Genomic DNA, 12,334 nt, shown 5'->3' with positions numbered 1-12,334 from the left:
GGGAAACACGCATTGCAATTTCCATCTGAAAACTATCTTTGCTAGATGTCCTTATTCCCATGTTTTACCCCAACTGTGTGCAGTATTACATTTTCCCTAATGTGTATGCTGCTTGCATTTATGCATCTTAATTTTCACTTTAATTTGCATGGATCTTGCTTCATTTAAAATTGTGTTGCTGGGGTTGTTACCTGTTCCTTATTTTTCCTCCACTCTCTCTAACCATAGCGGGGGAAGAACAGAAACAAAGGATGTCTCTGTTGGGCTCAGCCTTTGAGGTATTTGATCTGCTTATTCCAGAAGCAAATGTGCTATTTCTTAACATTCCTTCAAAAGAACAAGTACATGGCTACTTTTGGACTGAAGATCAGGGACTCTTAAAATGTTGTCATTACTGAAATTCAGAAAAAACTGATCAAAGCCAAGGATTTCACATGCATAACAACAACAAAAATGGTGAAAAGACCATGTGTGGTCTTTTTTGTTTTTTTTAATGATAAGGTGGCTTTGGAAACCTGATGGATTCTAAAACTTCTGTTTGTGTAATGATTTTGAAATACGCTTAAAGGGTTAATCTCTCCTGTGAGACAGTGACTAGTAGATATAAATCATGTCCCTAGCATGGGAGAGAGATATTTCACACACACACCTTTACCAAACAGAACTTTTTCAGCTTCTAAGTAGAGAGGAATTTTAGCTCTTCTGTTGCTGCAGTAGCCTCTGAATTGTCCCATCTTTTGCTGATATTTGTATCAACAGATATAGGCAATGCTAATTTTTTCCAGGTATAGTAATTTGATGAGTAATTGCAGCTTTTAAAATGAAATTTGCCTGTAGTTTTCCAAGCAACGTAGCTCAAACTATTCACTGTTCTCTGTCTCTTCATCTCTCCTTGGAAAAGCCATGGACATCTCATCTGAAGACTCAGAAAAACAGAGGGATTGAACCATATTAAAAAATACTTTGGTAGCTGAGAGAATAAGAAATGGAAACTCAATTTTCAGAGTTATTTTTGTCTTCTTGTCATAGAAAGCTTCCTGGGTTTCGGTAATTTAAATGTGAATCAACTGGAAAACTTAGCATAGGTAGCAGTTCATGTTACTGGTGTAGTTTCTAGGCTTATAAACACTTGAAGAGGTCTGATGTGGTTGAAAAGTCTTCATGGAAGTTTCACTTGTGTTCTTCCTAACAGAGTCTGGCAGAACTGGAAGTACTATGTAACCACCTATATGAAGGAACTGATCTAGCACAACGAATGCAAGCTGAGAAGGTACTTTTGGAACTTATTGATAGCCCAGAATGTCTTAGCCAATGCCAGCTTCTACTGGAACAAGGAACAGTAAGTATCTGAAAGATGTGTTATCCATAAATGTCGTTATGCTTGTGGAAACTCACATAGGTTTCTCAGTCGTGGGCATTACTGTGTCAGTACAATAAAGGCAAAATACTTTTCTCTTTTTCGTACGTACTCTGTTTCGTAAACGATTCTAGAAGTTTTTTCATTTGGAGGTGGCCTTTGTATGAGTGACAATACCTTGCATTGGAGATGTCAGGGACAAAAAGAGAAAGCATCTTAGCCTTTGGTACTTTCAGAATGATTGTGATCAGGGATTGTGTCAACTGTAGAGCAGTGTTGGGACACAATGTGGTATAATGTGATGTTTGAACATCACTTTGTTCTTGTTTCTGGCTATTAGCTAAAATGAAAAAATATTAAAAAAATTTCCCTAAACTGTTTATCTGTTTGTTAGTTTAAACCATTCTTTTATCATTAGTCAGTTTCATTTTTGGTGTTTGATGTCACGCTGAACTCTGGATAAAGTGATAGGGGAGTTGATTCTCACTTGATGGTCCAAGCTGAGTGTAGCATACTTCTTGCTGTGTTTTTCAAATAATGCAAAAAGAGAAAGAAAAAGAGGAAACACATGAAAAAATATCTTTAATCCAGGGCTACACCCATGGTAAAAGTGATTTAAAATAGGTTTCAAAACTGAAGAACTGCACTGAATAGTGAAATTACTTTGAGATGAATGTTTTCCATGAAAAGGGATGATAGTTCTAGGTTTTCACTTTTTATTAGTGTTTTGTAATTTATGTTTGTGGTGAAACAAAGTTGTTATTAAAATACATCTTTTACAACTTTTTGGTATACTTAACAAACATAACCAAAACCTGATAACCAGTCTGGTTTATTGATCATTTATCAGGTTTTGAATTATTTCCCCTGCCTGTTTTTGAATAATGTCTTTTGATGTTTTTTTGTAGACATCCTATGCTCAGCTTCTAGCAGCAACATGCCTGTCTAAGCTTGTAGGCAGGGCATCTCCTTTACCTATCGAACAAAGAATTGATATTCGTAAGTACCATCTGTGGTTAAAATTTTATTATATTAGTTGGATATAAAACTTCATGTTAACACACTAATCATTCAGTGGATATTCTGTTTTTTTCTCTAGTTCTTTCCATTTACAAAGCCTGTTATTCATAAGGTAGTAATTGTGAGAGTGAACATAAAAGTGATAGTGAGATCTTTCCTCATTTCTCTGGTGTTAGCTCACAAATAGCATTTCCTGGTTTTTAAATTAAAATAAATAAAGATGTTAGCTCAGACTACTTCATATTTAAAAAAAAACACTAATTTTTTCAAGATAGACTTTGTATTTCTCCCACAAGATGCTAAAGAGATGTAGTACGTGTTTGTAAAGAATGAAAGTTGCAGATACTGCTACTACACCCGCCCGTCATTTAGATGTAACATTGCTCATGACCAGCTCTTAACATCTGTGAAAGTCATGCCAGGGCAGGTTCTTACTTGCGGTATATCTTGTAAGAGTAAGCACTTTAAGTTTCAATGTATAGTATAACTGTTAACTTTCAGTGAAAGGCTTTGCACAAGGAGAATATAATTTGATTTAGGTTTTTAGAAAATCTGCACTGTTCTGTCAGGTCTGTGGATAGTAGTACTCTGAATACACGGCTGAGGATCTGCTTCTGATAAGATTTCAATGCTTTTTTAGGTAAAAATCAACTAATCAATATAATATTAATAATAGATATCAAATAATTATTATTTATAAATAATAAATTATAAATAAATATAAATATTAAATAAATAAATATTAAATGATTAAATGATAAAACGAATAAATAATATTATACATTTAAACAGCTTTTGAAACGGGTTAACTTCCTTCTAGTTAGAGAGGAATTTGTGCAGCTGCAGTATGAGTTACTCAAGGCGATGTTCTAGACTGAATTGAGAACGTTCAGTAGGGTCTTTTGTATGAAAAAACTTCTGTGGATCTTAAGTTGGCTATGAAAACTGCTGCTACAGTGAAATAATCAGTGCCCAGTGTACAGGACCATAATTGAACATTACTCTTGTTTTACCTGCCAGTTCTCTGAATTCACAAACTGTTGTCATGTGTGTCCTAGAGTAATGATCATGTCTGTAACATGCTTTGTGCTACTGAATGTTTAGCTGTATTTAATGATTTAATGTAACTTAGAGTTATTGTACATTATAATGATAAGAATATAGAGTTTTTAAAAAATCCATGCCTTAAGTTTCTATTAGAACCATTTAATTAATTTTCTTTACAGAAGACTTGTGTTGCTTATTTTAAAATGCCTCTTTACAGGAAATTACATTCTCAACTATGTAGCATCTCAACCCAAACTGGCTCCTTTTGTCATCCAAGCTCTTGTTCAAGTCATTGCTAGAATTACAAAATTAGGATGGTTTGAGGTACTGAAAGATCAGCTCATCTTCAGAGACATTATTGCTGATGTAAAAAAATTTTTGCAGGTAGGAAACAATTGTTCACTTCTGTCATTTTTTTCTGTTGGGACCTCTTCATTTTTAGTGATCGGCATGTTAATGTCAGTTAGTTTTTATACACTTGGGTGGAAAAAGTATGAAGAGCATTGCCTAAAATGGAAGATCACCTTACAGTGAAGAACCAGGGTGGGTTTGATACTTGTGTGAGACTGTGGGTTTGGATGCCTCACAGCATTCATAGCACTGTCACGTCTTTTTGTTGGTTTTCTTTTTCCAAAGCACTGTTTCTCTATGGTTGTAAAACATAGCCACTGTTTTCTATTTACTGCCTTAATTTTTTTGAACTGATGTGGAGTTAGATTTCTAATAATATTAGCTCCAGTTATGTGGTTAGAAACACTGGTAGTGCACCATCTGAAGAGTGAGACTGTCAAATGTTATAAAGAATTAATCTGATTGTGCTATTTGTAATAGCCACTGCTAAAATTGTGCGGAACTAGTTCAAATGTATTTTTTTCAAGTGGCTGTCATGGAGAGTTGATCAAAAAGATACCTTTACAAACTATTTGTTGGAATGTTCACTGTTACAGTCTTACATTATTGCTTTTCAGTGTAAGCGGTGGGACTCCACCAGCACTTAAATTTTTAGCAAAAATCACTAGATAACCTGGCTTCTGAAGTTACTAATGAAACTTCCGATAAAGTTTCAGATAAAGTTAGATAAAATAAAGATAGAACTGTGGTACACAGAATTGCAAGACACTATATATATATGTTATATGGTTGTGGTCCTTGTTTGCCCCACTCTTTTTTGACTTTTGAGAAGCTGATGATTCATACGTGTGCATGGGTACTTAGATACCTGCATGCATGCATGTATGTATGTATGTTCACTTATACGTGTAAAGAGGAGTAGAATAAAACCCCCAAAACATTCTATCCTAGGTTTATGCTGTACAATACAGGGAGACAGATAATAAATGTATGTTATTTAACATATCAAAGGAATTACGCATTCTAGGTAGGACCATGGGGGAGTTTGGGATGAAAGATCACTCATCTTCCCTCTCAAGTAATTCGATGAGGCAGAAACGTTCTTGTTTTACACTTCCTTCCACATTATTTACTGTTCCCCCACTGCATTGGTCACTGGTACAAAGAAGGTGCATTACAGGATAGAGAGGTGATCTTGGTATACAGTATTTGAAAATTGGAAATAATTTCTCCTAATGTCAGAGTGCAATCTTTTGCTGTGGACTGTTCACTATGCAAATTTACATGTCGCATCTAGAATAAGTACCATCAGGCACAGTGCCTAAAGATACAGGATATACAGCATCTTCTGCAAATTAAGTTTGGAGAAATTGATTGGATGTCATGGGTTATTAGCCAGATTTGGTTATTTCATACATTTAACATGTATAAAATGGTTCTTAGTAAGTTTTCTAGGAGATGGCTAATCTGCTTTAAAAGTTAATACACTCTTTCTGAGTGTCCCTGTGAACGTAAAGCCTGGTACTTATTTTGAGAAAAAATAATCAGAAAATTTAAACTATTGGGAGATTTACTTGCAAAATGATCCAGTATGTGTGGTGATCCTGGCAACTCAGCAAGAAAACGTGAAGTTAATAGTTTATGTTGCTTGCCAGTGAGTTTCTCATTTGTTTTTCAGTCTTACTTTGTTTATAACACTGTTCAAGTTAATGTACTTTTTGAGTTACATTGGGAATGTCTAATAAAAGATAAGTTGCAATATTCTGTTTATTAAAAAGAAACTCAAGTATACTTCTCCATCGTTTTGCAGTTATTTTTATGAATGTACTGTAATTGGATTTTACATTTATTATTAAAATGATTGCAGTGTGACTCTTCAGTGTGTAGCTCATTAAAAATAGAGATTTAAATACAAAATTTAGCTTCTTAAGAGATTTCTTTAGTTAAATTAAGAATTCCTGTAGAAAAGAAAATTAAGCCATAGATCTACTAGTGAATTAAATTTTAGATAAAAATTGAAAAAATAATCCCTAAGCAATACTAATATATGTTAATAATTAGCATATGGTAGTTTCAAATACATATGCATTAGCATTCCAGATTGAAGTTCATTCAGTGTAAATTTGAATGTGATTTAATATAGCAAAAGGGATTAGCGGCTGGGTCTGCAGTTCAGTTCCCAACTCCTTCATAATTCACCACGCAGCTTTTCACACCTGTGGAAAAGGGGAGGTTGCTTTTTCCATTTTTGCAGGTTTGTGCAATCTAAGGAACATTCATATAGACTATACTAAGAATTTGAAATGTAAAAGAAAGTTGTGTTCATATTACAGTATAGGATGTTTAATCTTACTGCATGCAGATAGGGCAGCAATACAAATGTTGCCTGAGAATTCTCTGAAATTTCCTCTTCTGATTTGCTTTGGCAAATGGTAATAAAAAATACACAACAGCGAAAAGTTAGGCCCCTTGGTAAGTTGCCAGATTCTTCGTTAGTGGAACGTCGGGTGATCTTCAGAGTTGCAAAAATCAGTGTGATTGTGACAAATACCAGGAAAATTTTGATAGGGATGACATTGCTTTTTGGGTACCAGGGGAGCTGAGGCTGCAGACTGCAGCTGTGAAAGTAGAGCTAGCTTCCCCCTGACTCAATGGCAAGGCCTAACTGCGGTTGATTTTAATTGTTTTTTAAAAAGCAGATTTAATTTTTCTATAAATGCTTTGTAGTAGCTCAGTGAAGACAGCTAAATTTTATTAAATAAATGCAAAATTCTGCATTGTATCTAAATTTCAAAACATTCCAAGAACTTAAGTATTGATGATCAGATCGCACCATCAGATGCTACTGCCTCGCTTTTTAGACACAAGATCTCAGAGACCGACTGTATCATTCAGTTCAAACTAGTGCACTGTATACCTCTGTGGAGAAAAGAGAATTGGTGTGGTTTTTTTATAGTTAGCATTTCAAAAGGTTTTGGGGTTTTTTTTGTAGGATGTACTGTGATCTTTTTCATCCATGATGGCTTAATTATTTTTAATGGTTTGGATTTCATTCAGTTTGCCTTAACAGCTTGAAAATACTGAACAGACCTGTGAGAAGTGTCTAATAGTGAATTTCTAGACTGTGGTTACTTAAGAGTCTTATCTTCAGACGTGTTTTTGTTATCACACAATTCTTAAAATTTACAATAAGAGGTTTGTTTTTTTCAGAGCTGATTAGGGAGTTTGAAGGTCTAGTTCTATTAGTGTTGATAGAATTTGGCATGAAAGCCTTCTGAACGGCTTAGGATATATCGGCCTAAAAGTTGTTCTTGATTCAAGGAATGTTTGAAAATACGAATGAAATCTGATTCTAGAAATGTTGGAAAACGCTAACTGCAAGCCATGATGTTTGAGCAATGCTGTCTGTTTTTTTCTGTAGGGCACTGTGGACCATTATATAATAGGAGTAATGATTCTCTCAGAACTGACTCAGGAAATGAATCTAGTAAGCATGTTTGGTTGTTTTTTTCCGTCTGCCAGGGATGCATGTATTGCTGATAAAGCTGTGTGTTGAATGTTTCTGCCCTCCATAAAAATGTTTGGAGGAACATTTCTTAGACATGAAAGGATTAATACACCTTCTTCCCTACCGAAATATAAAGAGGAAAAAGAAATTTAATGCAGGGAATCTACCTGTACCAGATAGATACCATACCTGATACAGGGTAAAGTTTCTCTCATCACAGTCACTAGAACTAGCAAAGCAAAGTGAATTTTATTTCTGCTAATGATTTTATTTTGCTTGCATCTTAACCTGGGGAAGTGCCTAAGACCTTTCCATCCAGAGAGACAACCCTGAAAGGAAAAAAAAGGAGGCGCTTGAGGAAGCTGTCAAGATTTGTGTTTAGTGCCGGACTATAACTTTCATTTCTAGTCTCAGATAATTAACCTGCCAGGTATACTTATCATCTAGTTTTAGCAAAGAAGGAGCATTTGTTTATTCTGTCCTAACTTTTCTTAGGTTGATTATTCGAGACCTTCAGCAAAACATCGTAAAATAGCTACCTCGTTTCGTGACACCTCTCTAAAGGACATACTGATGCTCGCGTGTTCTCTTTTGAAGGAGGTGAGGCTCTTCATCTCTTCATAATTGAACCTAAATTGTAACATTATAATTGTCCCGGTTTGAGTACTTATTTTGTGAGTTGATGAGTTGTGTACTTAAATGGATTACGTGACACCCAGTTAAGCTCATGTGACCAAACCACGTTCAAAGACAAGAATTCCAGTCGTCTTCTCTCCATATATCTCTTGCTGTCTGTCTCTCAATCTTTCTGTCTGTGCCATCTCTCTTTATATCTTGCCGTAAAGGGTGAGCAATACAAATTCTGAGCTTGTCGTCTTTTTTTGATGTTTTTCTTAATTTAATTGAATCTCAGTTTTGCTGGGCCTACCATCTCAGTATTTGCTAAAAGAATTATTTACTGAACCCTTAGGAGCAACCAAGAGGACAGACAAATTGTCTATCTTGTGGTATTGCAGCACAGTCAAATCTGGCCAAGGGTGTTTTTCTCCTTCACTAGTTCCTTTATCCTCTCTGTAACGTTTTGGGGTAATTCAGCCTCTCAAGACCCTTGACAGGAGGTGGTGAAGAACAATGTGCTCTTAAGTTAGGTGTCTCAGGACCACACAGGCTGAACTGAAATCACAGCTGGAATTTGCCCTTTCCATTTTGTGCTGATCAAGACCTTCCATTACAGTGGAAGTGGCACCATGAGGTCCCTTTCTATTTCTCTTAAGATCAAGCAACTTTTTGCTTTAGAGAGCAGCTTATTTTTTAAATGTTGCCTGATTTCTATTCTTTGACTTACTTGGGAGTGCTGGTTTATTCAGTTTTTCTGAAAAACTACTGAATTGTGTGTTGCAATTTGGACAGATGCATTTAAGCTAAGAATTCAAGCACAGATGCCATCACTGTGGGTCAGTAGATAATGGCAGCAGTTACTTTCTGGCTAAAGGTATAATTCTTAAGGTTGAGATATGTGATTGAGGTACTGCTGTAAAAAACGAGATAAGCTGTTTTAGCTTAGATTTCTTTCACAGTATGTTTTTAGTTTAGCTAGCATGTTTTGCCTCACATGTGCAATAAATTTAAAAGGCACATGTGGTCAACTACCAGTGCTCAGGTGACCAGCAGTATATTTTCAATATAGAAAGCAGTTAAATAATATGTAAGCCTTTGCTAATGAACACAAGATGTTTTAAATCAGTGTTGGAATTGCATATTACATATAATTTAGAAGAATCTGATTTTTTTGGAAGAATCTTCTTGGATATAGTAAACACCATTACACAGTTAATCTGTATGTAAGAACCTGTATCCTGCGGCAGCTGCTTCCTAGCTTTCTTCAAGTTCATGTGGTCTGCAGGTACTTTTTTGGTCTCTCGTATGTTGAAACATTTGTCTGAGTGACATCACGCAGATTTCCAGACAGAAATACAAGAAAGTTATAATTAGTATCTTTATAATGCCAGCATCAGTATAGGAAACTGGGTTTAGAAATATTTCAGTGTCTATAATACACTGAAAAATACACTCAAGTAACAAATGTGGAATCACTAAAATAGTCCCAAGAGTTTAGAAGTTACAGAGAGGGTTGGTGGTAAAACACGTTATGTTTATACAAGATGTACAGAAATTCAATGTTGATATCAAAGCTGAATTCATAATTTAGTGACAATTCTAATGTGGTACAACAGTTGTCAAGTTCATGAGGCATCTAATGACACACAGTTGATTTTAATTGCTAACATACAAATTTTACAACTTTTTGTTAATGAGCTTAAGAGATGTGACTTTGAATCTAAATAAGAAGTAGATGAACTAGATAAAGTTGTTGCATTTGCATTTATTTTATTGTTTTCCTAGATGAAATGTCAAATTTCTTTTTAATGTTCATGAACTGCATCAGTGACTAATGAATCTGACGTTTGTTTTCAGTGCCTTTATATAGTATGTGTCATCTTGAGGTAGTAGTGTTTTGCTTACAAAGTACCTTCTTATTCTGACACTACAGTGGTTATAAAGCAGTAGAGACAGTCTGCTGTATTTATAGAGGTGTTGTAAATTGTTACATTCAGATTACAGACTGTTAATTTCATTGTTTTTTAACACCAGGTTTTTCTAGACTTGCCAAAGGAAGAGTCTTTGAGTATGCATGCTGTGAAACTTGTACTGTTTAGCAGTCTGGACATCAAACTGAAAAATAACCAATTGTTGAGATATTTTTTTACTCATATGATTTTAAACGATATCTGCTCCACACTGGTCGGGAGTAACTGAGAGAGAAAAACATGAAACCTTACAGTTTAATTCTTGCAGTGAACGTTAGCACTGTTGTAACAAACAGTGTCAGTGACATGCTGAGTTTTACCTAGAAGTATTTTATGCAAAAGGGTTTTACAAATCACTAGGCTTTTTAAAATTACGTACGAGTCTGGGAGCTGTAGCCTGACATGGTAGATGCCTCTGAGGTGGTAGTAATGATTTTCCCCTTGCCTTTAGGGAAAGACTATCCTTTTTTATTGTTGAAGAATTTGTTTTTCTCTTAGTATGTGTTTTTTTGCTCTAAACTGTGCAGTTTAATATCCAAACATTGTCCTTTTCAAAAATTTTTTTAAAGTACGTTCTGTGCAGGTGGCCTAACAAGATTTCTTTTCTCCTTAGCTTATGGCAAAACCTTTAACCCTTCAGGACCAACAGCAACAAAGTCTAGCAATGCAACTTTTGAAGCTTGTACTACACTGCCTTAATTTTGATTTCATTGGAAATTCAGCTGATGAATCTGCAGATGACCTGTGCACTGTGCAGATTCCAACAAACTGGAGAACAAGTAAGAATCGTAACTGTTAGTAGTCTGAAGTCTATACCCAGTGGATTGTGTAACTTACTTAGTCACAATACCTGTAAAATAATTTTTAATGTGAAGTAGAGTTTTTTGCTGGTGAGTTATTAGTAAACCTCTTCTGCTATTTCTCTCACACTTTTCTTACTCTTATTTTCACAGACAGAAATAATAAAGGTAGTCTATAACATAGACATTAACAGTAAATCAAATTATCCTAATTAGACACTGAATACAGTTCTCATTCCTGGCATACGAACACCTTGAAGAGGTACAGCATGTGTAGTGTGTCTATTTTCTCTTGACTTCTTCCTGTTGAGAAAACTGAGGTTATTTTTTCTAGTGTGCTCTAGTATGTAGCTTGTTAATGAAGGCAGCAGAAGGGTTGCATCTAGGCTATTGGACTCCAGAGGTTTGGTTTCCTGGGCTTACGCAGTGCAGATGGTGGTCTACTATAAATATGTCTGTGGTGGGTTGACTCTGGCTGGACTCCAGGTGCCCACCAAAGCCGCTCCATCGCCCCCCTCCTCAGCTGAGCAGGGCAGAGGGAACACAACAGGAGGCTCGTGGGTCGGGATAAGGACGGGGACATAACTCAGCAGTTACTGTCATGGGCAAAACAGACTCAACTTGGGGAAAATTAATTTATTACTAATCAAATTAGAGTAGGGTAATGGCAAATAAAAACTAAATCTTAAAACACCTTCCCCCCATGCCTTCATTCTTCCCAGGCTCAAGGTCACTCCCGATTTTCTCCCCCGCTGTCCCTGCTAGCAGGGGGAATGGGGCTGGGGTCAGTCCCTCACCCGCTGTCCCTGCTCCTTCCCCCTCAGGGGAGGGTCCTCACTCTCTGCCTGGCCCCAGCGTGTGGCCCTCACGGGGTGCAGCTCCCCAGGCCCAGCCGGCCCCAGGGGGGTCCCCGCGGGGTCCCCAGCCCTGTCCCCTCCCCAGGGGCCACAGGCCCTGCCCGGAGCTGCCCCAGCACCGCTGCCCGTGGGTCACAGCCCTCTGCGGGCACCCCCTGCCATGGGGTCTGCTCGCCCATGGAGCTCCATGGGCTGGGGGCACAGCCTGCCTGGCCGGGGGCTCCCCACAGGCTGCCGGGGGGTCTCTGCTCTGCGCCTGGAGCCCCCCCCGCCCCCCTGCACTGACCTGGGGGCTGCAGGGCTGCTGCGCTCACACAGTCTCACCCGTCTCCTCTGGCTGCTCTTGCGCAGCAGCTGTTCCCCTTCTTCAATACATCATCCCAGAGTGCTGCCACCATCGCTGATGGCCTTGGCCAGCGGCGCGTCTGCCTTGGAGCCGGTGGCATTGGCTCCATCAGGCACGGGGGAAGCTTCTGGCAGCAGCCCCTCTGTAGTCCCCCACTATCAAAACCTTGCCATGCAATGTCCAAGCTAGCTTTAATGAAATTGCCTTGGATAATGGATGCAGTTTGGCACTAGCAGCATGGAGCTGCTTGTCTGGTTTATCCTGGTTCTTGGCAAAATAAATGAGCCTGATGGGAAATCTGTTATGTCTAGCTAAAGCAGCTACACAGCTTTCCATACCCAAGGTGGGAGGTTTAACTCTGGCTTACCTGTAAGGCATGACACACTGTAGTGTTTTGATATTCCTCCTTATTTCAACAATACTGTTCTTCATTAGTTTCCATGTATAATTCCATTTCTCC

General features: G+C 37.5%; 1 protein-coding gene across 1 annotated transcript in view; it reads left to right on the top strand.

The window, feature by feature from the left end:
- Positions 1–236: 236 nt before the first annotated feature.
- Positions 237–12,334, top strand: part of RANBP17 (RAN binding protein 17) — a 160,911-nt gene continuing 148,813 nt past the window's right edge. Inside the window, exons 1-7 of the mRNA XM_056348727.1 lie at positions 237–278; positions 1,193–1,339; positions 2,266–2,356; positions 3,642–3,808; positions 7,197–7,262; positions 7,779–7,883; positions 10,485–10,650. Coding sequence (XP_056204702.1) covers positions 252–278; positions 1,193–1,339; positions 2,266–2,356; positions 3,642–3,808; positions 7,197–7,262; positions 7,779–7,883; positions 10,485–10,650 — 769 coding nt within the window. The 5' untranslated portion in view covers positions 237–251. The remainder of the gene's footprint in view (positions 279–1,192; positions 1,340–2,265; positions 2,357–3,641; positions 3,809–7,196; positions 7,263–7,778; positions 7,884–10,484; positions 10,651–12,334) is intronic.

Source organism: Falco biarmicus, chromosome 8, assembly GCF_023638135.1.
Source record: "Falco biarmicus isolate bFalBia1 chromosome 8, bFalBia1.pri, whole genome shotgun sequence".
Classification (NCBI taxonomy): domain Eukaryota; kingdom Metazoa; phylum Chordata; class Aves; order Falconiformes; family Falconidae; genus Falco; species Falco biarmicus.
Note: the sequence above shows the minus strand (reverse complement) of the source record. Positions and strands in the feature narration are given on the sequence as shown.